This window comes from Suricata suricatta, chromosome 2 (genome assembly GCF_006229205.1).
Source record: "Suricata suricatta isolate VVHF042 chromosome 2, meerkat_22Aug2017_6uvM2_HiC, whole genome shotgun sequence".
NCBI lineage: Eukaryota > Metazoa > Chordata > Mammalia > Carnivora > Herpestidae > Suricata > Suricata suricatta.
In genome coordinates, this window is record NC_043701.1 from 58,637,923 (window position 1) to 58,663,919 (window position 25,997).

Here is a 25,997-nt window from a genome sequence, read left to right on the forward strand (position 1 = left end):
TTGTATATATACCACATCTTTCTGTTAATCAGTCCATGGACATTTGGGCTCTTTCCATAATTTGGCTTTTGTTGATAGAGCTGCTATAAACATTGGGGTGCATGTGCCCCTTGCACCTAGTAGTGCAGTTGCTGGGTTGTAGGGTAAATCAATTTTTAACTTTTTGAGGAAACTCCATACTGTGTTTCAGAATTGCTGTACCAGTTTGCATTCCCACCAGCAGTTCAAAAGTGTAACGTGGAAACCAACTTGACAATAAACTATAAAAGAAAACAAAAAACAAAAAGTGTTTCCCTTTTTCTGCATCCTCGCCAACATCTGTTTTTGCCTGAGTTGTTAACGTTAGCCATTCTGACAGGTGTGAGGTGGTATCTCATTGTGGTTTTGCTTTGTATTTCCCTGATGATGAATGATGTTGAGCATTGTTTCATGTGTCTGTTAGCCATCCGGATGTCTTCCTTGGAAAGTGTCTCTTCCTCTCTTCTGCCCTTTTCTTCACTGGGTTATTTGTGTTTTGGGTGTTGAGTTTGAGAAGTTCTGTGTAGATTTTGGATACTAACCCTTTATCTGGTATGTCATTTGCAAATATCTTCTCACACTCTATCAGTTGTCTTTTAGTTGTTTTCTTTGCTGTGCAGAAGCTTTTTATCTTGATGAGATCCCAATAGTGCATTTTTGCTTTTATTTCCCTTGCCTCTGGAAACAGGTCTAGTAAGAAGTTGCTGTGGCCTGCAAGAAATTTTAAGGGGGGACTCTGAACGGAAGGGGGTGGGGGGCAACCAAAGCAGCAAAGACTACAAAGGACCAGAGAACATTGCCAGAAACACCAAATCTACAGATAACACAGTGGCAGTAAATTCATATATTTCAGTAATCTGTGAAGACTAAATGCTCCAATCAAAAGGCCTAGGTTATTAGAATGGATAGAGAAGATCCATGTGTGCTGCCTACAAGAGACTCATTTTAGATTTAAGGACACCTGCAGACTGAAAGTGGGGAGATGGAGAACCATCTGTCATGCCAGTGGAGGTCAAAGAAAGCCAGAGTAGCCGTACTTATGTCATCAGCCTTTTTGTTCTATTCAGGCCTTTAACTGATTGGACGAAGCCCTCCCACATTGGGAAACACAGCCGGCTTTAATCAGTCTACCAGTTTAAATGTTAATCTCCTCCAAAAAACACCTTTACAGAAACACCCAGAATAACGATTGATCAAACATCTGGACATTTCATGGCCCAATCAGGTTGATAACAAAATTAATTAATTATCACAAGCCTTAAGAGTTTTTTTTCCTCCATACAGTTGTATCATCTTTAAGATTATCCAACAATAGTATATTTGTTTTTCATTTTCTTGTCTTTGACCTTGACAAAAATTCTAAATCAGTTTTGAAAAAATAGTGATAAAAGACATCAGTGAGTTTCCTGGTGCTTCTTTTCATTGTTAAGTGTCACGTTGGCTTTGATTTCAAATAATCGTTCTCAGCTCTTCAAGAAAGAAACCTTTTTATTTACTGAAAGCCTTTTTTTCCCCTCAAAGAATCAGAAATGAGTGTTGAACTTTATAAATGCTATTTCAGTGTCTGTCAGTGGGGCCCTACATTTTTTCTTCTTTGGCCTATTAAATGATGAAATCAGATTGCTTAATATTCAGTCTTTGCATTTCTGTGATATTTGATCTTAAAAGTATTCTATTAATATATGCTGGGTTTAATTTGTGATCTTCTATTTGGAAGCTTTACATTTAAATTCTCCCAGGAGATGACTGAACTCTGCTTTTTCCCTGTGATGCACTCTTGGGAGTTTTGGTATCAGGGTTATGCCGCCTTTTCAGAATGAATTGGAAGTTTTATTTCCCTGTTATAGGACAGTTTAAATAACTTAGGCATTTTCTTTTTTTAACTTTATTTTTGAGAGGTAGAGGTGGGGGGGTGGGGAGAAGCATGAATAGGGGAGGGGCAGAGAGAAAATCCTGAGCAGCCTCTGCACGGTCAGCACAGAGCCAGTTGCAGGGCTCAGACTCACATACTGGGAGATCATGACCTGAGCTGAAGTCAAGAGTCAGACAGTCAACCGACCGAACCACTCAGGTGCCCCATACCTTCAGCAATTTCTGTTTGAGAGAGGGTTTTCAATAGAATATGCTAAAACAGTCTAGGCCAGATCCCCTCCTGCGGGTGGTACTGAGACAACTTTTATTTTATGTTTATTCTCTGGTTATCTTACTCTGTCTTTAAAAAGCACCAGCCCGTGGGTTTATTAAGATTCAGTTTTCTAGTTTACGAATGCATTCTTAGCTTTACCTTTCTAAGTGTTCTCTGGTTCCCTGAAGTGCCCCCTTCCAGGTTCTCTTGGTCCTGCAGTGCTTATGGCTGGGGCTCCGAAACTGTCGATGATGCCCTGCCACGTGTTAGGGGCTTTTGGTCTCTCCTGGTAGGAGAGAGAGGTAGACAGATGATGGCCAGGGCTAAAGTGCAGGCATGGAGAAACAGCGGTGGGGGAGGTTGCCGAGACATGCCTCCTCCTGGAGAACACAGGCCCTAAGGGGTGGGGCCGGCCTCTTTCTGGTGGAGCTGGTCAGGCTCTAGGTCATGGGAACAGGGGTGGGGTGAGGAGGGTGATGGGAAAGCTAAAGCATCTTTCTACTTTTGTTCAGATTGTTTTCCCGAAACACATCAAGGTGTGTCATAAACTCACCATTCATTTTCAGCGTTTGTTTCTCAGTTTCTCCTTGATTCTGGTAACACTTTGTCTTCATTGTTATTGTGGTTGTAGGTTTTTAATCTCTTGTTTCTTCCTAGAAATTGTTGAGAAGCTCCTCTAAAACATAAAATAATCTCAGGTATTGTAGCATAAACGTGTACCTTCTAAATGTAAATTTTTCATGAACATTGTTTTAGTTGGTAAGGTTTCTGTCTGCTGATGCAGTTAGAAGATGATAGAGCTTCATGTCTGTACATTTCTCTGTAATTCTAACTTCTGCTGCAGAGTAGCCACTAGCTTCTCTCTGTCCAGTACCTCCACTTCCCCGCCTCCCTGCATTCCATCCCCTCCCCCTAGGTCAGTACCATAACACATAGTTTAGATGATGCCCCTGGTTCTTTTGGCTGATAGCTTATGATTTGGATTTTCCTGTCGGAAATCTAAATGAGAAGGTCGTAGAAAAGCTGCTTACTGAACTCGGTCTGCTGGTTCCGCGTACTTTTGTTTTCGCTGGTCTTTATTAGATACCCACAGTTTTGTTAGGTGACGTTCAGAACAATGAAAAGGCATAAACCCTGCTTCTCAGGATCTTGTGATCACCAAGGGGTATTGGGAAGAAAGGGAAAGAGGGTTATGTTGGCTTTAGTGGCGGAAATTGTCCACCTGAATGGCATACCTTGAAGATTGGAGAGGTTATTCCATATGGCTGGAAGGAAATGAAAAGCTTATTTGCTTTTTTCATTTCTCCCCCCTCCTCTATATATTCTTATCACTTTCCCAATATAAAATAAATGATGGGAGTTGATCCTGTTTATGGTATATGGCTTAGGGCTTGGGAACCTTCACCTTATTTTTTTCCCTCCTTGAATTGAACATGAAATTCTGATGCTACAGGGCAAAGGAGAGACCAGGGTTTATGAAGACTGCATATCTTGTGAATCTTAAGTAGAGCACTTCAATTATTAGAGGCTCAACTTTTTCTCACCTCCGTACTCAGTGTTACGGTACGGAAAGCAGCTTTGAGAGATAAGAATCTGAGTTCAGTAGACATCAGGTTTTGAAGAGGATGTTGAACAATGGCTTTAAAAATAGCGTTTATTTCTATAGCAAATGTACTCTATGTTCATCTTAGAAAATATAGAAAATACGGACAGTAGCTCACAATAGTGATTATTTGCCATTGTCTGTAGTTGTCACATCAACCCTGTGACATGGGTCCTGCTATCATTCTCCCATTCTGCAGATGGAAAAAAGTGGAGCTTGGGAAAGTTACTATTTTGGTGCTTATTCTTCTGATCTCCCCCCCCCCCCATATAAGCTTCTTCAATTTAATTTGGATGATGCAGGGACGCCTGGGTGGCTCATTCGGTTAAGTGTCTAACTTGATTTTGGTTCAGGTTGTTATCTCACCATTCACGAGACTGAGCCCCACGTCAGGCTCTGCACTATCAGCGCAGACCCTTCTTGGGATTCTCTCTCTGCCCGCCCCCCTGCTTCAAAATAAATAAATAAATAAACATTAAAAAAATTGGGGTTATGCCAAGCACATTCTACAATCTACTTTTTCAATCAATAGGACATTTTGAGAACACTTCCCTTGTTATTAAATAGTCTTTGAAAACAGATTTTTAGTGTCTATAGCATTTAATCTTATGAAATGTATTTGTCAAGGTCAAGAACCTGGATTACTGTTGGCATTTTGGGCCAGATAATGTTTTTTTCTGGGAGATTGTCCCGCACGTTGTAGGATGTTTAGTCTCTCCCCACTAGATGCTAGCAGTCTTTCTCCCCCGCTCAGTCATGACAACAAAAACGTCTCCAGACGTTGTCAAATAAATGTCTTGGGGGAATAAAACTACCCTTGGTTTAAGAACCTCTTATTTTACCATATGTATTTTATGCTTTTAAAAATACATGGATTCTGAAAAGACTCATCGTGAATTATCTATTTATATGAAAAAGTAGACCCATGTCATTTAGATTACATTTATCAGTGCTAATTTCAGCTACTTTCTTTGGTTCATATATTTTCAGTAATAGCAATATTGCTTGAAAGTCAACATTTAACAACATTATTTGCATTCATATAAGAATGTAATTGCTTATCTGTCAGCAGTCTGATGCAAAGGCATCCTGGGAGCATTGACCACAGTTGTTTTATTGTAGATGAATTCCATTATCTCCATGTCACTTTCTTAAAAAGTTTGGTCATTGAGGCAGCTATAATACCTTGTGTTATTAATGGAAACCAGAAGTTACTTTTTCAGCCTGTTTATGTAGTTTTCTTGATCCGTTTTGACATTTAAGGATATATAAAGCCATCTTTTCTACCAGTCATCTTTTTGTGTGAGGAAAATTATTTTTTGTAATAGAGCTATACAGCCTCTAATAATTTATAGTTGCACTTGCCCTTTTAAGGAAGTAGCATTCATTTGGTGGGGAGCGGATGGTGGGCAAAACAAAGCTAATTGGAATCATCAGTCCTTGGTTAATTATGAGTCTTATGTTCAGGGTCTTTATGCAGTTTTTTCCCATCATAGACCTGTTCTTTCAGGAAAAGCTCAAGATTGGCATGAGGTGTTTGGTAAAGTACATGTCTATGCATGTGTGTTTACTGATAACATTATAGTTTTAAATAGATGTGTTTACACAATAATGTATAATTCTTGACTTTGTTGATAACACTCTGTTGTAGTGAATAGGTCTGCTTCTTAAAAATTTGTTAGTTATGGGGCACCGGGGTGGCTCAGTTGGTTAAGCATCTGACTCTTGATTTCAGCTCAGGTCATGATCTCACGGTTTGTGGATTCCAGCCCCACACTGACTGGGCTCTGTGCTGACAGTGCACCTGCTTGGGATTCTCTCTCCTCTCTCTGCCCACCCCTTGCTTGCTCACTCTCTCAAAATAAAGTATCTTAAAAAAATTCATGTTTTTGAGACTTAAATTATGTTTTGATTGACTTACACTATAGTTTCAATCGTGCTTAAATTTATTTGTATTTGGCACAACTCTTTTTTCTTTTCCCTCTCCCTTCTCTATTAAATAGCAGTTGCAAAGATTTTAGTATACCATGGGACTTCTTTCAAAGTGAATTACTTGTAAAGAAAGAACACTTTAAAATACAGATTTTTTAAAATTCAAATGTTTATACTAGATTTCAATAGCTTTTTTTTTTTTTTTTTTTACATCAACATATAAAGGTGACTACCAGTTTTGAATATTTCAGTTCCCCTTAAGCGAATTAGAATTCTAGAGTGAATGTTCTGGGGTTGTTTTTTTTTTTTTACATACCTTCATACCCCCATAGTTATTAATTTGCTTTTTATTAACACTCATTTTTACTGTGGAAGTTCAAACTGCATTTTGTTTTCTTTTTAAACAATGACTTTTTTCTTTTCTTTTTCTTTTTCTTTTGAGGATGGTAGTGTCCCTATTGTATCTAGCTGTAAAGCATTGATTGGATATTTACTAAAAAGATTTGCCCCTTGTCGGATGCAACGGTGACAGGAGGCCAAATAGACGGCTCATGTCATCAGAGTTTTTGAATGTTCAGCTGAGGTCCTTCTAGGCAAAGCTGGGAAGGACAGAGGCCATCTCTGTAGAGTGAAGCTGTGATTTGTCAGGGAGTACTCACCTGGTAGCGTTGTCCACTCACTTAACTTGGGTCTTATATCTCCCCTCCCCTCCTAGTATTGCTAGTTTTTCATTTTGAGGTGGGGTGTGGCAGGGGGAGAAACAGAACAACCCCCCCACTGCATTTTAATAAAGAAATAGTATCCAGGAATAAAAAATTTAAGTTCTGTATTAAGAGTAACAATAAAAAAATGTAACGATCTTTCTGTTTACTCACCAAACATATGTGACACACATTTTTTGAAAGTAAAATTCAAGTCATCCTCTGGGCTTAACAGCGGTATATAAAATGTACCGATGTGTGAAAGATCCGGATAAAGTTAAAACAGGATGAAAAATTGGTTCTAAACACCAAAAAAGTTTTTCTTGTACATGAATTTTAATTCATCAGGTGGAAAGTGCAGTGTTTCTTGTGGTTGTACACATCTATGTTAGGTGACCAGACTTCTACCTTAAAAATTTACCGCGTTAGGAACAAGTCACTGAATAGTGTCTCAGGCGAAAATCTTGAATTGCCTTAATTTGTTATCGGCAAAAGCCATTCTTTTGCTTTTAAGTTCTAACTCCATAGAAATGATTCTGATATGAAATTTGTTTTCAGATAGTGTTTTAGAATCCTGTAGGGTGGTTTAAAGGACTTGCCTTTAATTAAAAGTGCTATACATTTAGTGAAAATCCATGTTAGTTGAGGAATTGATTCTTGTGAAAGGAAAGCCGCACATTTTTCTTGTATGGGTAAATGTCACTCTGTTCATGTCTTCGCTTCACTGCAAGTCAAGACTTGTACTGTTCCACTAGGTTGTCATAGAAACGCACTTAACTGTCATCTCCACTCCGACTGTTGATGGTTTTATTTGTAGGTTTGCAAGATTATTAAAATTTAACAAAAATTATTGATCTGCCTTTTATTAGCACTGGGTTGTTTTCCATGGAAATTAAAACTGCATGAAAGCCTTTTTTTCCTGCTTAAAAAATTTTAAAGGTGAAACTATATTAAATCTGCTTGATTTTTAAAAGATTATTTAAAATGTGATCTATAGTCTGCAGCAGAATAACCTCCATGGATTGTATTTTTGAATCACTTTCCATTTTCTTTGTTTACAGCAAGCAGAGAAAAAACCTTAAGTTAAAAGCAGGCGAAAGGTGAATTTTTAACATAAGATACCTGTCAGAAAAGTGTGCAGTGCTATGGCAAGTGCCTAATATTGGAGTTTTCATTTTATTTATGGTTTTTGAAGCCTAGCACGAATGCTTCAGTGAGCTGTGTTGGGAAAGTATTTATTTTTGTATATTTATGTGAGAGAAATTATTTAGTTTTCACTTATAAATAAGACAGGCAAACCTTATTTACAGTAACTTTATCTAATGGCCCGTGGATGAGTGCTTTTATGCAAAATAGTCAAGAGGCTAGAATTAACTTTTCACGTTGGATGCACATTTGATGTCCGGACTTCAGCAACATGTGGCATCTTATTATAAAGACTAGCATTCAGGATTCAATTTGTATTTAACACATTTACTCCAGAAGGCACACATCATCTTTGCCGCACTTAATGTTAACTTTGTAGTGATTTGTTTCTTCCTTGTAGGTACATGAGTTGAAGTGTTTCTTTGTTGTTTTTTGTAATTTTCCTTTTTATAGGTTTTTTAGACTTTGTTAATTAACTATTATAACAACAGGTCACTTTTAACATACAGCAACTCCTTGGGTTGACTTTCATCGGATATCTTTTTTTTTTAGAGTGGAAGCAGGGGAGAAAGGTGGAGGGAGGGAGGGAGGAAAGAGCGAGAGAATCTTAAGTAGTCTCCATATTTAGCGCAGAGCCTGATGCAAGGCTCAATCCCACAACCCTGGGATCATGAGTCAAGCTAAAGTCAAGAGTCAAGATGCTCAGTAAAATTAGTCACCCAGACACTCCTTTTCAGTTACCTTTTTGAAGAAATGTGGGTCTTAGATAACCATGTGTATTATACTTCCTTTTGTTGCTGTTAAAGTAATTCTTGGAAAGTTAGTGGGTGCATCATCTTTGGTATTTCACACTCTCACTAAATAAACAACTAATAGCTTGTATATACTTGGGGAAGAAAATTTGACTACTCCTCAGAGACATGCAATACTGATTTCTTTTTTTTTTTAGAACCAGATTTATTGCTTTTAAAATTTTATTACTTCTGTAGCTAGGCTGCACGATAACCCCCTGCTGATCCTCACCTATTATTCCTGCCCTGTGACCTCCCTTCCTGCACTGGATCGTGGCCGACCCGTGTGATAAATGGAATACTGCAGAAGTGTGCATCTTTGGCTTGGTCATACGTAACTGCTTTCTCTTGGATCACTCTGTGGGAGAAGTTCCTTTCCATGTCCTGAGGACCCTCAGGGAGCATTAAGGAGAGGTCCATGAAGTGAGGAACTGAAGCCTCTTGCCAACAAGCAGCATCGACCTGACAACCGAGGGAGCTGTTGTGGAAGCAGATGCTCTAACCCCGGTGCTGCCTTCAGATGATGGCAGCCTCCGCTGACCTCTTGCCTGCGAAGACCCCAGACCTCGAGTCTGAACCACCCAGCTACGACCATCCTGTATTGCTTACTCACAAAAATATTAAATATTTAAAAGTTTTTAAAATTAATTTTGAGAGAGAGAGTGCACGAATCCCAAGCAGGCTCTAGGCTCAGCACAGAGCCCAATGCAGGGCTTGATCCCACAACCCCAGGACCATGACTTGAGCCAAAATCCAGAGTTGGCTGCTTAACCCATTGAGCCACCCAGGCGCCCCTAAATTAATATTTAAATAGTTAAAAATAATGTTTATTGTCCTAAATCAGTAAATTTTGGCATAATGTGTTCTGGAGCAATAGATGAAGAATGCCCCTGCTAAATTTTTAAACATTTCCTGTTGATCACGTAGTTCATAGTTATTTGTAGGCATAGAAGTTGTGGAGGCTTCTGTTAGGTTTTGTAGCAGTTTGATAGGGGGTTGGGTGGTGTATTCTACAAGTCATTGACTTTAGGGCCTTCATTACTATCTGAATTTTGGCTCAGTATACATGCCTTGATATTAAAATTTCTGATCATAATTTTGTGCTGAAAGTCTGTAAAATGGAATAGTTACACTTAACTCACCAGGGTTTTTTTGGTTTGTTTGTTCTTGTTTTTTAAGTCAAGATGAAGCAGGCTATCTGATGTTAAGTCTATTCTATGATGTTCTATGAATGTCGCCCTTCTCGTATGACCATGCGGGTCTGTGCCCCAGAGGGAAAGACCGCTCTTGACATTTGAGTTTGCCTCTCTGCCTGGTGTGTCATAACCTTCAGCAGGCCTAGCACTTCCAATTCTACGAGTCATTTTCCTTTTACTTACTTTTTCTTTTTACTAGGATGTGCCTCGGTGTGATTTTCTACATGTTTATTCTGCTTGGGATTACAGAGCTTCTTGAACTTGTGGGTTGATTTCTGTCAGTTGTTAGAAAATTCTCAGTTGTTCCCTCTTTGAATGTTGCTCCCGCTCTTCCCCCTGCCTCATTTTCCTTATTTTTCTGGGACTGTGATGAAAAGTGTTGGCCCTTTCCCCTGTGTTCCACGTATCTATGGTTCTTTTCCTGTGTTTCTCATCCATTTTTCTACTTTGGCTTCCCTTTGGAGATTTATTTGACCTGTTTTACACTTCACGAGTCCTAGCCTCAGCTTTGCTAATCTTCCTGTAAGCCCTGTTGCATTCTTACTTTCAGTTTTAAAATTTCCATTTGATTCTTTTTTACAGATTATAATTCCTTTTGAAAATTTGTATCTCTTCATCTCTCTTCTCCGTCTTCTTTTATTGACCATACTAATCATAGTTAAGCCCTTTCTGATGACTCCAGGTCACCTGATGGGTCTACTTTTCTGGCCTTCTCTCCTCCTTGAGTTTTAGTCACTAGGTTCTGTCAGGTGGTATCCCTGGTGATTTTTTTTTTTAATTGATTTTGTTATTTTTTTGTTCTCAGTATTGTGAGTGAAAATGGTAGAGGTCCCAGTAGTTTTATACTACAAAGTTTTCTTTTTCCCAGGAGTCCCCCTGTTCTTTACTGGACAGTTAGGTTGGGGGTTACTTACCTTAATCCAGTCAGGGGTTGAATTGAGTCAGAGACACATTGAAGTTTGAGTAAGCTACTTTTTCATGTCCCTTAGGGACCTGGACTTCCGGTTAGCCTGTGGTGTTCATCAGGACCTCATTTGTTGGTAATGCCTAGACTCTACTTCTTCTCTTCTAAGCTCATCAAGGCAGCTCTTCTGCATTTTTGAGGTTTTCTGTTTAGCTTTTTAGTCTCCCACCCATGTAACCCTGGAGATCGGCAGTTGTCTCCTGGGGAAAAGTGGCTGTGTAACAGGCTCCCTTCTCTGCCCCCCTCTTCCACTGGGATCTTAGCCCCTCAAGCTTCCTGTTCTGTTACTTGAGTCCTACAAGTACTAGAAGATGTACAGCCTTTCCTACCCTCAGCAATGGCCCTCTTCCAGGGCAGAGCTTGCGTTCTCAACCTCTTGTCCTACACCCAGAATGGGGAAATACCTAGGAAGAATGGCTGGAGATTGCTAGCTCACTTGCCATGGTTTCTCCACCATCTTGGAATCCTGGCCCTTCTAGGCTGCTTCAGCTGCCCTGTAATTGATGCCTTGGAGTCATGCTGTGTATTTCATTAAGCCTTTCTAGCGGCGTAGAGGTGGGAGCATGGGTGTGCCTCAAGATACCCGAATGTCAGCTGGAAAGTGACGACTATACAGTTTTAGTACTTTTGAAGGGAATGTCCATGAGTGGGTTATTTTCACGAACTTATGTTTTGTCCAGCTTTATCTCATCAGTTATGTGCACATTTTATAGTTTCTCATTCCATGTTGATACAGTAAAATGACCTCTTTTCCTGAGTCCTTATAATTTTCGTAATTTTCCTTGATCTAATTCAGAGCTATCATAGTCATTATAGATTCCCAGCTTTGCTCCTAACTGTGAGGATTAAGGATATTTATTATGTTGTGTCAACAGTGAGGTTGAACATAAAAAGTGAGTAATAATACATACAAAGTGATTAAGAAATTTTTAATGCATTAGGTTTATTCAGATGAAAGTAAACAGGACATTTTGTAACAAACAATTACAAAAACTGATATCCCATGATCATTTATTAAAATACTTTAATGTATGAATACATTTTGTATGTAAAATTTCCAGTTTCTTTTTTTTTGTAATTATATTTTTCTAACTAAATGAGATATTTCCAAATGCAGCAAAAATATTCATAGTGTTGAAATACAAAAATCCATGTCTTTGGAGGTTTATTGTGTTCCTGTGTCATTGTTGTGAATGTTTTGTGTCCATGACGTCAAACTCCCCAGTATCTTGCCCACACGTCTTTTATTGGCATATATGGACATATAGTGTTTTTAAAGTTTGTATTTGGGTAGACAGAGTGAGAGCGAGTAGGGGAAGGGCAGAGAGAGAGAGGGGGAGAGAGAATCCCAAGCAGGCTCTGCACTGTCAGCTCAGAGCCCTGTACAGGGATCAAACTCCCAAAACCACAACACCATGACCTGAGTTGAAACCAAGAGTCAGACAGTTAACCAACTGAGCCGCCCGGGTGTCCCTGGATAGTTTTATATTTAATATGCTGAAGGTGATGACTGTCGACTGTAAGCATATATACTCCTATCCTCAACTTTTGAATGTATTCTACTGGTGAAGTTATAATATTTGATATACCCAATTGGAAAAATGGAAACATGAAGCTCTAATTTTCTTGAGAGAGAACACAAGCCAGGTGAGGGGCAGAGAGAAGGAGAGACCGAATCCCAAGCAGAGCCCATTGCAGGGCTTGAACTCAGAAACTGTGAGATCATGACCTGAGCCATGATCAAGAGTTGGACACTCAACTGAGTGAGCCACTGGGGTGCTCTGAAACATGAAGATCTTAACCTTTAGCTATAGTTGTAGTTACTGATGATCACTGAGGAAGCCATTTCTGGTTCCTCCTTGAGAAATGCGTTTTGAGTCTATTTCAAATAAATCTGTGATGGCTGTAATTTTCTCTGCTTTTTGTTTAGGAAGAAGAAAGTGAGGAGGAGCCCAAACTGAAGTATGAAAGGCTTTCCAACGGGGTAACTGAAATCCTTCAGAAGGATGCGGCTGGCTGCATGACCGTCCATGACAAGGTAAGGTAGCCTTCGCAGAGGATTCTTCTCGAGGCCATTTCTGTTGTTAAGTTTGTGTTTCCTCTTGCTCCTGATGCTTTTGGTGGTAGCTTTTCTCAGTATTGTTGTCTCCCTCCCACTCTTTCTTTTTTCTTCCTTTCCAACAGAAAAATGAAAACGGCAGCCAAAAACATGATACCTACACACACACACACACACACACACACACACACACACACACCACTGCAAGGGTGTATTAAGTAGAATTTAGATAGATGTGGAAGATTCCTAGCAAGTAGTTCTTGGAAGCTCTATCACTTTAAATTCTTCATAAGTAGTAGAGTTGGGAAGTGTTAAGACTGGAAATCATGTAACACTCAGTTCTTTCATGGCGGGAGAAGACCTAGTATTGGAGGTGTTAGGAATCATTAGACAGGCCCCAAATGATTACTTACGTATTTTACGGATTAGTACGTTCCACATCTGGGCTCTGCCCTGGCAAAGCCCCCACCAGCTTTGTGAGTCCAGGCTAAGTACCATGCAGCACCCTTTGCCTATTCTTGGACCAAAACACAATGTGTTCTGAGTAGAGTATTGGAGGCTCAGTGGTTTGAGGCTCTGTCCTCTTCTTCCCTGTGGCCTCCACAGATGAGGCAGATTAGGGTTTCCTCATCCTCCTAGCCTTTCTTTTCTTTTTTAATGTTTTATTTCTTCTTGAGAACGCTTGCAAGAGGGGGAGGGGCAGAGAGCGAGGGGGCAGAGGATCTGCAGTTTTGGCTCTTAATTCTGGCCCTAACTCTGCCACTGATTGGCCGTTTCCAGGGAGGTCCTCTCAACTCCTGGGACTTCTTTCTCATGTGGAGTTAGAGGTACTCCCTGCCCTAATATTTCGAATACTATGAAACGCTGTACGACACACAGATGATCGTATACAGCTGACCACGTATGAAATGGGCTCCTTCCTATTTCCTTCGCCGTATCTGAGGCACTGCTTATCCTCTGCGTGTTTACTTCCACAAAGTCCCCTCACTCAGTGTAAAAGCAGTTAAGCAGTTATGCCCAGGGGATGGGATGGGTCAGAAGAATTGGATGCCCAGTCTGCTAGTTTATAAAAGGAGTCAGGTTTCTATACTTAAATATGGAAGGAGCTAAATAAATTTTGCTTATCCTTTGCTCATCCTGGATTTAAAGTGCTCTCAGGTTAAGAAAAAATAGTTATAACAGCTCAAGGCTTTTCATGGCTGGAAAAAATCACATTAAAAAATTTGTTTTTAATGTTTTTAAAAGAGACAGAGCATGAGCTGGGGGGAATGAGAGAGAGGGAGACAAGGACTCTGAAGGAGGCTCCAGGCTCTGAGCCGTCAGCACAGAGCCCGATGCAGGGCTCAAACTCATGAACCTTGAGCCGAAGTCGGATCCTTAGCTGACTGAGCCACCAAGGTGCTCCTGGAAAGAATCACATTTAAAGGATTTGTGTTTATCTTTGTGACTTGTGGCCAATTGTGCATTGTTTTCTAGTTGAATAGTCCGAAGCATTAGCCAGGGAAAGCATGACTCCTCAAAAATGTCGGTAGTTAAATAGATTTTCTAAGACTATACAGTTTTATTGAACTCTTTTTTTAAGGACACATAAAGTATTTATTTCTAAGAGGCAACCACAACAATTGATGTAATCCAAATGATGAAATGTTTTTAGTAAACAAAAGGTAGCTTGTCTAGAAACTGCTGCATTTTTGTTCACAAGTGTTCAAAGTAATTATGGTTTCAGGTTGAACCTGTAAAATCAAAATAATTATATTTTCTTTCTATCTTAAATATTTAATGAATGAAACTAGCAATTTTGAAAGAAGGAAAAAGGGAAGGAATTAATATTTGGGTGCTCTGCGTAGGACCTGTAAAACTTATGATACAATCAAGTACAACTGAAATTCACGAATGGCCTCTATAGCACTGTTGCAGAATCACCCAGGATTAAAGCATTTTAAGGATCCAAGCCCCCTTAGTTTTCTAACAAACTAAATAAAGTATTAATGAGGAGGATCAATACCGTCCAGTACTTGGGGCCGGTGAGCTTTTAAGACTCATTGTTTTACCACAGACCACTGGAGACTGAAGTGGGAGTATTTGTTTTTAGCTTAATAGTGTGTGGGTTTTTTCTTCTATTCAAATACTGTCAGTGTCACTGCGGAGAAAAAATTACAATCATCTGAGCCATCTGAGTCCTCTGTTTCTGATTCGAATGTTCTTGTGCTTTGGAGGCAATGTCCCAGCTTGGTTTAAATATTCAGACTAATTTCCCCCTAGAATTACCTCTTGCCCCTTCGTTTGCAGGGCCCCCGCATCTCGCTTCCAGCAGGCTTGCTGTCTGCCCCGGATGTGGACTCGGCACAGCACCTGGTGCATTCAGGCAGGCGTGCGCGGCCGAATCGTCCTACCTAGTTATGTTTGCACACCTGATGTTTTATTAACCAGTATTGATTTTTTTACCCGGGGGACTTTTTTCTTCCTGGAAAAAAAAAATGGCAACCTTGCAGGAGTGAAAGGCATTGCAGGGGATGCATTTCTAATAAGCCCCTTCTCTCCCTTTTTGTGACTTCTCTTTAATGTAGCTTCATATTTTAAGTGCCCAGGTTGAAATTTCATTTTCAGCAATTCCATTTTGATAAAATCCTTTTAAACCTTGACATTCTGTAAGGTTATTTCTCCTAAAGATTGTGCTGCTTGACTAAAATGCTTCGCAGCGCCTGTAAATTTCAGCATTTCATTATAGGTTGCAACGAAGCATGCTCCCATGCAATGAAAGACCTAGAATTTGAGTAATGGTGAGGGAAGTAAAACGGAAGAAAAAAAATCTCCTGTCCTATTTCGGGTAGTCCTCAGTTTCTTCAGGTTTGTTTAGGGTTAGTTCAAAGAATGAAAGGACCGGTGGGAGTCAAGAACTATTTCCTATCATAAACTGAATATGTAGCTCAGCTCTTAATTTCGTGACTGAAAAGGATTCTCTTTTGCATTAGAATATAAACATCTGCAGTCAGTGTTCCCCACAAACTTTTATAGAGCATCTCTTGCTTCTGAGGATGTAAATGATTCTGAGCTTTTCCGTCTCCCAACATGACTCAGAATTTGCTTCCTCAAAAAAAATACTTGGTTGGTTGTGCACATGTGTATGTATATTTGTTAAATATACACGATAGTGCAGATTTACACATTTGCCATCAGTGAAGGGGGGTCTCATCATTCCCTTTTGAATTGGAGCTCGCCTGTAGGCTGGTCGAGCTTTCCCAGCTGCATGTGGATTTGCCGCTTCTGTCCACCAGGCATTGTGCACCGACTGCATGCACACCGTTAGTTGTTCATAGAGGAGGGTCCTCATGAGGCGTTCTGACAGGCAGCATGCACTTCTCCAGGAAAGGCAGCCTGCTCTCTTCTTTCCCCGAAGCTGGAAACCAGCCTTCTCCAAGGCGTACGCATGTTCCGAGGCGCTGCAGCTCACTTACGTACTCAGAGTGTCGACTTTGACAATGGTTCCATTACCAAATGTCCATTCATGGGCTAATAAACTCACCCCTCTGTTCTCCTTGCAGTTTTTGGCACTGGGCACACATTACGGCAAGGTTTATTTGCTCGATGTCCAAGGGAACATCACCCAGAAGTTTGATGTAGTAAGTATACAGCATAAACTCATGTATGAACGAAACTTCATGCTGAAATGTTATGCTTTATAGTATTAGTTTTATTTTTTTTATTTTTTATTTTTTTAAAGATTTTTTTAAATGTTTTATTTCTTTTTGATAGAGACAGAGCGTGAGAGGGGGAGGGGCAGAGAGAGAAGGAGACACAGAACCGGAAGCAGGCTCCAGGCTCTGAGCTAGCTGTCAGCACAGAGCCTGACGCGGGGCTCGAACCCACGAACGTGAGATGTGACCTGAGCCGAAGTTGGAGGCTTAACCGACTGAGCCACCCAGGCGCCCCAGTATTAGTTTTAGCAGCATATTGTAATGGTGTAAAGAAAGGGTCTCTATCAATTAAGTCAGGATGCTTAAATGTCACTCTGAATTTTCCAGTACATGCTGAAAATTATAAAGGTGAACATAAAAGGAAAGAGGTCTGTATATATACATATTTTTTATATTTTGACTATCTTTTATATATAAACTCCATTTAAAAATTTTTGTAAATCCATTGAATTGTAATTTTTGAGTGGATTCTAGTCATCGATTTGGCTTTAAATGTTTTGAAATATTTCTGTGTATTAATTTTAAGTTAGAACAGTAAGGAATAGCTAGACGAATCTTGATTAAAAGAAAAACATTGCTTTTATCAGTGAATGCTGGTCCTAATTTACATAATTTACATACTTCCTTAAACTGTGAAGTCCCCTCATTTGGTCAGTTGTAAGCCTGTGTCCCACCACCTTCTCTAGATGCCAGATGTAACTGAAGACTGACTGATCACCTTGGTGGTTCAGGATATCTCTCCTAGATACATACAGCAAATATTTTATGTGACTGTTTGGATGGCTGGTCTCCGAGGGGATTATATTGATAGTGAAGAGCTAGACTTTTTAATTTATTAATTGTGATTTGGAATCACTGAGGATGAAGGAAATGTTGAATTTGAAGCTGGATTTTTGGTGTTTGAGATCTACCTTGAAAGTTTCAAGAGCGTCCACACTTCTCTGTGAACGTGAACATTTTGGGTGAACAGGGTGCTCGTTTTAAGGAGCAGGTATCCCTTTATGGAAGACTGCATCAGCACCTGTTGAAAGATTGGCATAGTTTATAAAGGAGACCACAGTTTTTGATTTTGGCACATTGTGTCTGAAAGGAGTAGGTTCCTTTGTTTTATGTAAAAGACATTGAACTACTGAATGTCGATGGATTCTTTGGAATAGTCCACAAAAGGGACTTAATGATACTAATAGTTATGTGCACTAATGATACTAATACGTATCAAATTGTGGGTTCTGGTTTTGCTTCAGCATCTTTCAGACCAGAGGAATATATTTTTGATTCTCCATGTACCTCCTGGACACCCATCTTGGTGACTTAAACATCTATTCTTTCAATTGCTACCCATTAAAGTGTGTAGCTGGTGCTGGGGGAGAGCTCTTTTTTGTCATGTTACCTGTATCTCCTCACCTATAAAACTAAAGCGAACACAAACAAAACAAAAAACAACAAAAAAATTCCACCTGTCTGGTCTCTTGACCCTCCTGCTCCAGTTTGATGAATATCTGACCCTCTGCTTCCAAATCAGTCTTTTAAATATTGCGTAGAAATTGTGGTCCTTGGGGTGCCTGGGTGGCTCAGTCAGTTAAGCGTGTGACTCCATTTGGGCTCAGGTCATGATCTCCCTGTTCAGGGATTTGAGCCTCTCATCATGCTCTGTGCTGTCAGTGGAGGAGCTTGGGCTTCTCTCTCTGTCTCTGTCTCTTGAAATAAAGATTAAAGAGAAAGAAATTGAAGTTCTTGGTTGCTGAGGTTTATGGACATACCTGCTGGTTCAGTTGCCAGAAGAGAAACCAAGGAAAATATTGTAGGAGTTTATTCACCTGTTTGTTCACTTATTCAGTCAGTCCTGTGTCTACTCAGTATAAGCCTACACTTAGGTCTTCTCTCATGTCAGTTGTATCCAGCATACCCTGCATCCTCTTTCAGGTAATTTATGGGGTCATCTCTAAATTTGCCCACCCCTCCTTTCATTTTGTTTTTTAATCTTCCCATATGATGTATTCAAAAATGAAATTCTCCAGAACCCTGTCCCCCTGCCTGCCTTTATTTTTTTTTTCCAAGGAGGGGAAGATGGTTTGGTGATATTTTATTTTCTCAAATTAAGGTTTTTCATGAGACCCTGGCTTCTTCATGATCATTACCGTAGAGGGCATACAACTTTCAGGTGACAAGTTTCTTATGTCCACTTTTGAATAGAACCTTAATGTATAGCTTTTCATCAGTGTTTTGTTAAAACGTTTTGTTTTCCTGTTTCTGATGATGTGATTGCTTTGTGGGTCTCTGTATCACTTTTTTAAAGTTATTTTGAGAGGGGGAATATGTGTGTGTACATGAGCAGGAGACGGGTAGAGTGAGAGGGAGAGAATCCCAAGCAGGCTCTGTGCTGTCAGTACAGAACCCATTATCCCTGAGATCATGCCATGAGCCAGAAGCAAGAGTTGGACACTCAACTGACTGAGCCACCCAGGCACTCCTGTGTCACTCCTTTTTATAAAAGGATTCTTTCAGTTCTAAAAATACTATGATGACTTGAATTTGCCCATTTTCTTCTAATGATTGCTGTTTTAATCCAAAAGTTTCTTCTTCATTAGAAATGCAGCAAGAGTGAACAAAAAATTAATGAGTAAACACTCTTGACTTTAGTTTTCTATTCTAAGTGAGAATAATTTAGACAAATTAGAATTAGAGAAAATAATAATCCCCCATGTTTGCATAACATTTATCTTCTCAAGAAAGATCTCTTTACTCCATTCACTGCATTTATAGTCTTCATTGCAGTAGTTTTGTTAGGCAGGGTGGTGGGGGCATGGAGCACCCTCTCACAAAGTTTCCCAAGTGACTGTGTGCTATATGAGCTGGAATGGAATAATGGCTCTGGAAGTCTAACTTTACTTTAAATACATATGATCTAAAAGAAAATAACTAAATAAATCTTTCTGTATGTTGAAGAAAGGTATTTCTCTGCAGTTCCACTTGAAGGTATATATTCATGACAACTGAATGCAACACTTCTGTTCACACACACACACGCGCACACATTTATAGAAGACTTATGTAGCTCAATTCATAATAGCTCCAAACTAGAAACAACCTAAATATTCATCAGTAGTAGAATAGATAAGTAAATTGTGGTAGATTCAGAGTACTTAAAAAGAACAGACTGTCTATAAATGTAACAACATACATGAATTGCACATATTTAACGTTTGGCTAAAGAAACCAGACACAAATATGTATGTGTTGTAGGATTTCTTTTATGTGATGGTCAAGAAAAGGTGAAACTGACCTGTGATGCTAGAAGTCAAGTGTTATTTGACCTGGGAGAGTGCATAGGAGAATCATCTGGAAAACTGATAAGCTCTATCATGATGGTTTCCTATATATATATAGACAGGTAAAGATCACTGAACTATATTCCTGAGGTTCGTGCTTTTTAGTCCATATGAGTTATACCTCCATAACACACACACACACACACAGGAATACCTATACACTTGTCTGCATCTTTGACCTTGAGCAAAACTCACATTATCCTTTCTTTGTCTGTTGAAGCAACCCTTGTTTTCCTTAGTTCTAGATACCAGTAAATTTAAGTTGTTCCAGGGATCTTCACATGAGGGGATCCTGCCTCCTGCTGTATATTCTAGAATTACATAAAAGCATAGGTAGAGAGGATTCTATGCTACCCTGCCATCTATGACTGTTTGTTGGTGGAGACTGAAGACCACTGAAGGGCTACTTTATTTTGCATGTTGTTATTGAGATTTCAGAACACTTAAAATAATATTTAGATACATTAGTTACTGTTTTAACCACATATGTGGTTTTTAGAGGTTATTTCTACATATAACTTCATGTTAATTCAGACTTAATAAAGTTCACTTCTTAACTCCCAGAGTAAAATGAAAATAGGCCTCACTTCTCCTATAAAAGTGCTCTGGTTGCTAAGAAAATTGCCTTTAATATAGATCAGGCCCATATTCCCTTGAATAATGATTGTCTGAATGCTCACATGGTGTATGATATCTGACTTCAAAATTCTTAGAGGATCTCAAAGACCTTTGAAATTTCCACATGGTATTTATGCCCATATAATGCCATTAAATCATCATAGTTACTTTCTCCCTAATAGCTTCTGCTTTCATTAAAGCAGATTAATGTTAAGGCTTACTAAGTTGGAAACAATGAGCAAACTATTTTGGAGCAATATTCTGTATGTGTTAAGTCTCTGTTCTTTTAAGTGTGCTAGAGGGAGAGCAGAGAATTCCACTGACCGGACCTAAAATTCTCCTGTTTAGCTTTATGTGTTTTTCTTCCTTTGCTTGAGATAGAAAACACCTAGCTTTGCTGTCATGGTGCCGTGGCGGGAAACCACCGATAAATACCTGTAATGTTGATGGTTACAAAAGGAAAAGGATGAGAAAACAAAACAGAGCAGCGGCTTATTGGGCATTTTATATTATGATAAATACCAAGTTTTTGAACTAAATCTTACGAGGTGGGTTCAGGATTCTCCCTGAACTCCTGATAGCAGTCTATTGATGTTTCTATTCCTGTTTTTTATTTAGGATTAAATGACATGTTGTATTTCCTACAGCTAATCTTTTGTATTTCCTTGTGTTCATATGAGGTTAAATAAAATAAAATCCCAGATCTCTATCAAACCTTAAGTACCGTCATGGGTCGGTATCTTAACATCCCTTCTACTAGGGGTTCCCCCCCCGCCCCCCAACCCCACCTCCATCCGTCTCCTCACTGCCTCTGAGAACACTAGAGGCTCCTCCTGACTTCCTGGGTAGACTTCTTACTCTAGCTGAACACTCAAGACCCTGGTTTGGTCATATGGCCAAACCTACCGTTGTGATTTTTGTGTGAGTTTTTCTCCTCGTCATTCTGATCCACTGACTGTTTTCTGAGTATTATCTTAGACATGCATGCTTGCTTCCAGCCTTTTATCACCTCTTTCTGGAATGCCCTTCTTTCACTAGTTCCATTCTTTCTGTAATGTGCTTGCCCTAGATTGTTGTCCTGAGGGTTGTCCCCTCACTCTAAACTCCTGTGTTATTCCTGCTTTATTTGTACTGTTAGCCCCTCAGAGGGTCAGTCCAGCTTCACATTCATATATATATATATTTAAGGCTTAGGAGATCAGGGGCTGTGTCCTCTGCTATGCCTCTCTTTTCCTTCTCTTCCTCACTTTTTCCTTTGGGACTGTTTAGTACCCGGTAAGGATATATTGGCTGATAGTATCATCTTGAAACATACCCACAAAACTGGTTATTTATCTGTCCGTCCTTAACCTCTCATGAGGGTCTCTGGGAGGCAGAACTCTGCTTGCCTGTGTACTTTCCAACCCCTGCTCCCCATTTGGATTTATGATTAGGACTTTTTATATTGAGATGTGAACCTTCTACTCTTAAAAAGTAACTCTTTTTATAGTACTTACCACATGGTTGACATATACTCAGATTTTTCCTAGTTGCTACGGGTAATTCAGAAAGCCATCAAAGTTTAGAAGCTGAGGACACTTAGCTCGTTCTAGATACAAACGGTGCCCGGTAAGGAAGCCTGAAGGAAACTGGGCTTTAGCCACTTTGGTTTTGTCTTCCCTGCCTCTGTTCTTGCTTCTCTGGGTTATCCTAGGCCTCCGTCACATATACAGACCTTCCGATCAGGTCCTTTCCCCTACCGGACTTTGAGGTGCTCCTGGCCTGTGAATGAGCATGGTTTCATTTCTCTCTCTGGACTTTGGGGCACAGCCATCTTTGACACTGCACACCCTGCCCTGGCCTTCTGCTTTCTCAGGCTCAGGGGAGCTCAGCTCTGATACACATCCACTCCTTTTCCTCTTTCCTCTGTGTTGAGACCTAAGTGTTTGCAAGGTCATCCATCTGTATTTCCCATTTCAGGAAATTAAATGCTTCCCTCCACTCTCCTCTCTTTGTGCATCTAATCCTGGAAACTTAGAGTTCCTGTCAGCTTCTTAGACTGCGGTTTTATATTCACAAATGCCTTTTATCCTTATTGTGGTTTGATCTCCTCTTCCTCCTCTGTGTTTTTGCCACTTCTTGAACATCCAGTACTTGTGTTGAGATTATGAGAATAGAATGGTAATATTCTAGTATTAGAATAGAATATGAGTTTCCTGAGGGCAGTTTCTGTGTGCAGTTTACCCGTGCATCCTTGATGCTCAGCCTAAAAACTGGTAAATAGCGATTGATACAAGTTGGCTGAACTCTGATAGTTCCAAATCTGTAAAATAGTTTGTATGTGGACTGCTTTTCAGATAATCAGGAGATTTTTACACCTTCCTTTGTTACATCCGGAGGTGTGTGTGTACATTATGGGAAATCGTATGGGTATGACCATTCCTCTGAGAGTTAATACCGATACTTTAGGCTCAATCATAATGTGGCCAGGATGATATTGGCCTGACTATTGATTAAAAGAATCTTCGAGCCAATTGAAAAATATAAGCTATTACTGAACAAAGAAATTCTGCTCTCCTCTTGGTCTCATGGTGCTTATCCACCTCACAGAAATCCCATCTCTAGTATGGTCTTCCAGATGTGGCATCATTACTTGGGAAGCATGGCTTGTATCTCTTGATATTATCAGAGTGGTACATTGTTGGCTGAAACGTATCCGTGATAACCTAAGACTGATTGACAGGTCTCAGATTCTTAGGTGTTTAAAGAATCTGCCTTCTATATTTGGACTCAGCATTTTGAATGATAAGAAATGTGTCAAATGAGTTGAGAATTACTTAAGTGGAAATCATTCTAATGGACTCCAAGGAAAACCATATTTCCAATTTTCTGTCTTTTTGTATTAAATCCTCTCCAGGTTGTGGATTATTTATAGTATCTTGGTAACTTTGGTAGCATCTGTGCTGAGAGGTGGCTAAGAAAACATATTCAACATCATGTGGAAGTAATTAAAGCATTATGCTTACAGAAAATTATATGACTTTTTAGTGGTAACTACATTTGGGCAAATACCTCTTAAGTAGCTGAAGTTTAAAGTATTTCTTCACCAAATGGAGTCGCCCTGGCACTTCACACATTTCAAAGTCAGGGTTGCAGTGATTTTAACTTCTCGAAAATGAGTCTGAACTGGGTGGTAGGTTGGGGCCTGGCAGAAAACCTTTGAGTTCTATTCTGCAGTACAGGGGACCCTCTGCTCTGGGGCTTCCTTCTTTGGGGGTCAGGCATGTGTTGCAAAGTGAGCACACTGAAAGGATTATAAATAATGTGGAGACTCAGAGCTGTGATTAACTTTGTAGGTGGGAGAAAGAGAAAATTTGAGATGAATTTTGAAGGGTAGTGAGCATATTTTGATTGTTGGAGTGGGGCTGGACAGAGCGATGCAACTACATACAAAACGGACTCTGAAAGGAGATTTCCACAGCCTTTTTATCATTTAGGCTTATTTTTTTTCCACTAGTAGCCTTGAGAATCGGAGAATGGAAAGGGAAGAATGGTGAGATGCAACAGGAGAGCCTTTTTTTAGCAGGTTTAGGAGAAGGACCAAAGGGGAAAGACAGTGTTTTCACGAGAGTGTCTTCACGGTGACTGGCTTTGGAACTGAATGTGTTTAGGAAACTAAATGAAACCATTACAGTGTTGCTAAATCAGATGTCCTGGACCAGGAGGCAGGGGCTTCTATATGGGTAAGGTGTGCGTGTCTGTGTATAATTCAGTAACAAAAAATTTCTATTTTGTTGATGGGATATGACTTTTTCCTTAAACAAGCTCTCATTTTCTGTTTGAAGAGCTTTGTTTTTTTAGCCTTCTTGAGAAATTATTTATTGGCCTAAAATTCCCAGGTAGTTTTCACTTGACACGATCATGGTATATTGTGATAATTAGGAACCTACAGGATATTTTGTTCATCTCCCCACCCAAGATGTGAGATTCTTCAAAAGTGTTCTTGTCCTTTGCTTCTTCAGTCATTATTTTACACCTCCAGTAAGAAGAAAGTTATTACTTCTGGGACAGCTATTAGCTCTTAACACTTTATATGTTGTTAGTTTAATTGGTAGCAAGGAAAAAATATTCTCATTAAAAGTAAATACAGTGGGATAATACCATTAACAACCTCTTACAGAATGGGGAACTAGACAAAGACTCACCTGGTAAGCCATGTAGAAAAACTGGAATGTGCATACATCACTGGTGGAAATGGAAAACATTTATAACTGTTTTGGAAAAGGGTTTAGCAGTTTTCGAAAACACTAAACATATGCCTACCACGCGATCTAGTCCTTTTCTCCTGAGGAAATGGAAGCATGTGCTTGTACAATGACTTGTACATGAATGTTCATATCAGTTTTATTTTTCCTAGCCCTATGGTGGAATGCATCTGTATGTCCACCTCCAGGGGAATGGATAAACAACGTGGTGTACCCATACAGTGGCATTCTACTTATCAGTGAAAAGGAACTACTGATACCTGCTGTATAACATGGATAAATTTCAGATCTATCCTGTCAAGTGTAAGGAATCAATACTCAAAAGCCTTCCTATTATATATAAAATGCTGGAAAATGCATACAAAGTCTATAGTGGAGGAAAAAAACAGATCAGTGATTGCTTTGAGATAGGCAGAGGGCTTCTAAAGTGGCGTGAGAAAACTTTCAAACCTGATATATTCATTACATGGATTTTGGTGAAGTTTTATGAGTTCATATACATGTCCAGACTGCTCAAATTTACATTTTAAATATGTGCAGTTTATTGTATGTCAATTGATGTCAATTGTATCTTTGTAAAGCTATTAACAAACAACAGTAAAAAGACAAGCTACAGAAAAAATGGAATAATATGTTTCTAAGAAGTAATGTTTAGGTAACAAAATTTTTTAATTTCCATTTATGCAACCCCAAATTGTTGGGTGTGTGTTAAGGTGCTTGATAGTATAAATGGCACCATATAGAACAGGGTCTTGATTATCTCATAATTAGCTGCTTTGGCTTTTCTTTAAATTGAGTAAAGAAAAAACAACCTTTCTTTTACAAATTTTTATTTTTTTTGTTATTATTTTTTAATGTTTATTTTTGAGAGAGAGAGAGCAGAAGCAGAGGAGAAACAGAGGGAGGGAGACCTAGAATTCGAAGCAGGCTCCAGGCTCTGAGCTGTCAGCACAGGGCCCGACAGTGGGGCTCGAACTCACGAACTGCAAGATCACGGCCTGAGAAAAGTCTGAAACTTAACCAGTTGAGCCACCCAGGGGCCCCAACTTTTATAAATTTTTATGTAACTTACTCTTATTTCTGATCAATGAAATGTGGCTGTGGGAGAATACCCAAAGTGTAGTTTATTCATGAGAGGTAGAAGAATTCTACCAATACTATGTTTTTCCTGTTTCGGTTTTATTTGCATAAGTAACACATGTTCTGTGTTGCATATTCCTTTTTAGGGGAGTTATCACCTTTTATAGAAATGATATAGTAACAGAGTGGACTCACTGGATAGGTAAGGATTTGATGTAGGATAAAACGGACTTGTTTGAAGTAATGGAATGTGCTGTCTTGTTGGGGTACATCTTCCTAGTTAGTGGAAAGTCTGCCCTAATTTTGTTAATTTTTTTTAGAAGAGTTTTATCTCAGAGTATTAAATGCCCTTTGAGGTAGCAAGGTAGTCTAAAAATCAAATTCCATTTTACTTTAGTGGAAAAGAAATTAATCTATCAGGGCACTTTGGTTGCCCAGTGATGGAAACCCAGCTCAGCCAGGCTTAAACAACAGAGGGATTTACCGGCTCCTGTTG

At 39.5% G+C, this 25,997-nt stretch overlaps 1 protein-coding gene across 1 annotated transcript in view; it reads left to right on the forward strand.

Moving 5' to 3' along the window:
• Nucleotides 1-25,997, forward strand: part of VPS41 (VPS41 subunit of HOPS complex) — a 168,745-nt gene that overhangs the window by 24,024 nt on the left and 118,724 nt on the right. Inside the window, exons 3-4 of the mRNA XM_029926759.1 lie at nt 12,407-12,514; nt 16,078-16,155. Coding sequence (XP_029782619.1) covers nt 12,407-12,514; nt 16,078-16,155 — 186 coding nt within the window. The remainder of the gene's footprint in view (nt 1-12,406; nt 12,515-16,077; nt 16,156-25,997) is intronic.